The sequence below is a fragment of the Elgaria multicarinata genome, chromosome 2 (genome assembly GCF_023053635.1).
Source record: "Elgaria multicarinata webbii isolate HBS135686 ecotype San Diego chromosome 2, rElgMul1.1.pri, whole genome shotgun sequence".
NCBI lineage: Eukaryota > Metazoa > Chordata > Lepidosauria > Squamata > Anguidae > Elgaria > Elgaria multicarinata.
In genome coordinates this window covers 22,656,313-22,660,421 of record NC_086172.1, presented here as the reverse complement: position 1 = coordinate 22,660,421, position 4,109 = coordinate 22,656,313, and the positions used below count along the sequence as shown (strand labels likewise).

At 48.0% G+C, this 4,109-nt stretch overlaps 1 protein-coding gene across 1 annotated transcript; it reads right to left on the bottom strand.

Moving 5' to 3' along the window:
* Positions 1-1,271: 1,271 nt before the first annotated feature.
* Positions 1,272-3,640, bottom strand: CMKLR2 (chemerin chemokine-like receptor 2). The gene is made up of 2 exons (XM_063116129.1): positions 3,563-3,640; positions 1,272-2,822 (listed from the first exon to the last, which is right to left on the bottom strand). Exon 2 carries the CDS (start codon positions 2,786-2,788, stop codon positions 1,724-1,726), a length of 1,065 nt encoding a protein of 354 aa, XP_062972199.1. The 5' UTR covers positions 2,789-2,822; positions 3,563-3,640; the 3' UTR covers positions 1,272-1,723.
* Positions 3,641-4,109: the final 469 nt, after the last annotated feature.

The following is a 4,109-nucleotide window of genomic DNA, read 5'->3' as shown; positions in this document are numbered from 1 at the left end:
AATACTAGAACCCGGGGTCATCCCATGAAGCGGATTGGTGGGACATTCAGGACAGATAAAAGGAAGCGCTTCTTCACACAGTGCGTAGTTAAACTATGGGATTCGCTACCACAAGATGTAGTGATGACCACCAATTTGGACGGCTTCAAAAGGGTGTTAGACAAATTCCTGGAGAAGGCTATCAATGGCTTTTAGTCCTGATGGCTAGATGCTATTTCCAGTATCAGAGGCAGTAAGCCTACATGCACCAGTTGCTGGGGAACATGGGCAGGAGGGTGCTGTTGCACTCATGCCCTGCTTGTGGGTCTCCTGTATACAGCTGGTTGGCCACTGTGTGAACAAAATGCTGGACTAGGTGGCCCCTGGTCTGATCCATCAGGGCTCTTCTGATGTTCTTCTATTCTTAAGTCCCTATAAATAATTTAACTTTGGTTGCAAGCCTATACACCAGTTTTGCCCAACCTGGCGGGCGCCCTCCAAACATGTTTGACTACAACTCCCATCATCCCCAGCCAGCATGGTCACACCTGGCCTGCATGATCAAGGGCGTGCTGGTTGGGGGTGATGGGAGTTGAAATTCAACCTATCTGGAGGGCGTCAGGTTGAAGTCTGCTATACACACTTATATGGGCATACGCCCCATTGAATTTAATGGGACTTACTTCTGGATAGATATGTAAAGGACTACACTGTCACCCAGTAGCTTCAGATGCTGCGCTTGCCAGATGAGAGGGGGAAATTGCTCAGCTATAGTCTTGTGGCTTCAACAACACCTTGACTACCAGGAATTAAGAGGTGATGCTTTTCATGACATGGGGATAAACATCATCAATTAATGTACGCCCATCCAGACAATTAATGTATGCCCATCAAGACCTACCTAGTCAAGCATTCTGGGCAAAATCCACCATGTAGTCCTACATATAGTAAATCCCTTGAACTGAATGGTCAACTGAACTGAATGTCATGCCTAAGTTAAGTCCCATTCATTTCAATGGATCTACTCTACAGAAGAACATAAGAAGAGCCATGGCGGATCAGACCAAAGGTCCATCTAGCCCAGCACTCAGTTCGCACAGTAGTCAACCAGCTGTTGACCCAGAACCTACAAGGAGGGCATGAGTGCAACATCACCCTCTCACCCATGTTCTCCAGGACCTGGTGTACCTAGGTTTACGTAAGTAAGACTTATTTTGGATTTTGCCCTCTGTTCCCATCGTGGCCAACCTGATGCCCATGGGAAGCTCACAAGCAGGACATAAATGCAATTGCACCCTCCTGCTCCTCTTTCGCCACCAACTGGTATTGGGAGGCATACTGCCTCTGGCAGAAATAGCCATCATGACTCATATTCATGGATACCCTCATCTTCCTTGAGTCACATGAGCTTTTGACTGCCACAAATCCGACAACTTTATTGGCAATTAAAGATGCTCATGGGAGCCTGTAAAAATGGCGGAAGTGAGCCACAACGTTCAACTGACCAAACTCAGCCCACCATGCCAGCCTTCCCCCTAACCCTGGTGCCCTCCAGTTGGGTGGGACTACAGCTCCTGGCATTCCCCAGTCAGCATGTAGTCCAACACATCTGGAGGGCACCAGGTTGGGGAAGGCTGTCCTGTGGCTTTGGGATGTGAACATGTAGTTAGAGTTGGGTGTTTTAATTACAAGTACCTCTGCTGCTTGATTGAACGTGGGGGATACTTTGGAAAGAGACTGTCGGTCACTGCAAAACTTCAGTGGGAGGGATCTCATCCTCAGGGGCTTCCCAGGGCTGTAGGCTCATGGAATTCCAAACCTGTTCACTGACTGTCCCAGAGCGGCTGACTTCCCAGAGGGTGTGCTTCACCAATTCTGAAAATGTCACACTAAAACAGGATTGGAGCTTCTTGCTGAGAAGGACATAAAGAATGGGATTGAGACAACTGTTGATGACCGCAAAGCCAACAGAGAGAGGAATGGCATCTGGAAGCAAATCATGCAAGGAGTTATTATGGTGAGCCGACAGCTCGAGAATGCTAAATATATGGTAGGGGGTCCAGCAAATAAAAAAGACCACCACGACAGTGAGAATAGTCCAGAAGAGCCTGCTGGAGGTCAGGACAGCGCTCTTCTTCACCTGGATGATCAGAAGGGAGTAACAAATGATCATGGTTAAGAGAGGGAAGAGATAGCCGCAAACGAACCTGACCCAGATCAGAACCTGGTGTCTGAGCACAATGAGATGAAAGTCAGTCTTGTGAAAGTTGTTGTAGCAAATGGTGACGTTGTTGGGGAGCGTAAGCGTGTCTCTGAAATACAACGACGGGCTTCCAATGACTGCCGCCAAAACCCAAATGGTCAGAATCAGGAGACGGGTATTCTTGAGAGTCCGATGCTTGTAGGAGAAGGCCGGGTGGATCAGGCAGATGTAGCGGTCGAGGCTGATGGCTGTCAGGAAGAAGACGCTGGCGAACATGTTGAGCAAGGCGATAAAAGCGTTTGCTCTGCACAGCCATTTCCCAAAGGGCCAATGGAAGCCCAGGATCACATACGTAATGTAGAAAGGCAGGAAAAGGACAAAGGTTAAGTCCGCAATGGCCAGGTTGAGGAACCAGAGGGAAGTGACCTTCTTATCCCACTTAAAGCCCATGACCCAGATGACGATTGCATTGCCAGGCACTCCGAGGAGAAAAGCCAGGCTGTGGAGCACAAGAGAAGCAATTTGGGCCCAACTGAGGTAGAACAGGGGCGTCTCCTCTTCTTCATAGTTCTGAAGGTAGTCTGTGAAATTGTCTTCGTACTGCATGAGGCCAGCTGACGCCACTGTCACAGGCTGTCTCCTGAATGGGGGAGGAGGGAATTACAGGGAAAGGGGGATCGTCAAAACAAATTCTCATGGAATGGCGCTTTGCCATGGTGTTTTATAGCCACCTGTCTGAGCCCACCTGCCCCCATGTACAGGTCTGTGATCCAGCAATATATAAACTATTTTACCTATCAAAATATTTATCTTCAAGATGAAAGATGAAGTGTAAATTGTCATTATCAGGGGACTGGCAAGGTTGTTGTGCAAGACACATTTTAGCAGTGCCCTCTAAAATGATTGCTCAGAGGCTGGCAGGTCAGCTCACATCAATGTATGAGACTTAGAGATTTGGGTTGAAGCGGGGAAAGAAGTTGGAATTTCATGCTCCTGGACCTCATCCTAGATACATCCCCAAGGTACCTGGCCTCACTCTCTGGAAATATCACCTCATAGAACAGTCTTCCAGAGCTTAGTGCCTTCCAGATATGTTGGACTACAACTCCCATCATCCTCAGCCAACATGCCCAATGGGACTTGTAGTCCGATACATCTAGAAGGCACCCAATTGGGTAGGGCTGGTACAGAAGCTGTCAGGTGCTCCTCCGAATGTTTTATTCCTGGTGTCCTCTCTTATCCTTTCTATGACCTTGAGCAGAGTTCTCTCTTTCCATAAAACATATTTGGTGCATTTCATGTGTCAAAGCAGAATTAAGCATTTTAAAATAAATGTAATAAAATAAAAATGCCAGGCTGGGAAGGACAATGCTTTCCTACCTTTCAGGATGGCTGCAAAGCTTCACTCCTTATGCTTGGTCAAAAGTGTTTGAGTCAGCAGCTGCAGCTGGGTACTTTCTTACTAATGTTGGAAACAGAAATGAAAGCAGCCACAAAGCAGCCATGTAGATTGGAAAGGGGAAACATAATCAAAGTGTCAGAAAGTAAAAAATAATTTTAAAACACAACTTTTGAGAGCAGCACTTATTGGGCCCGGTTGGCGAAGGGACAAGAACAAATTAGACACACAGGCATAACTCGATAATAAATTGGCCACGACTTTATTGACTCACTTGAAAAGGCTTGACGGCAGCATAGGGCGTGGATCCTGTAATTGGCCAGCCCGCCTGCTGACCGATTCCCCTTCCTGGCCTGCATGCCAGGGGCACTGGTGGTGGATGGTAGGGCCAGGGACAAACCACGGCATGGACCGCTCTCCCACATTAGAGGCCTTCAAGAGGCAGCTGGACAACCATCTGTCAGGGATGCTTTAGGGTGGATTCCTGCATTGAGCAGGGGGTTGGACTCGATGGCCTTAGAGGCCCCT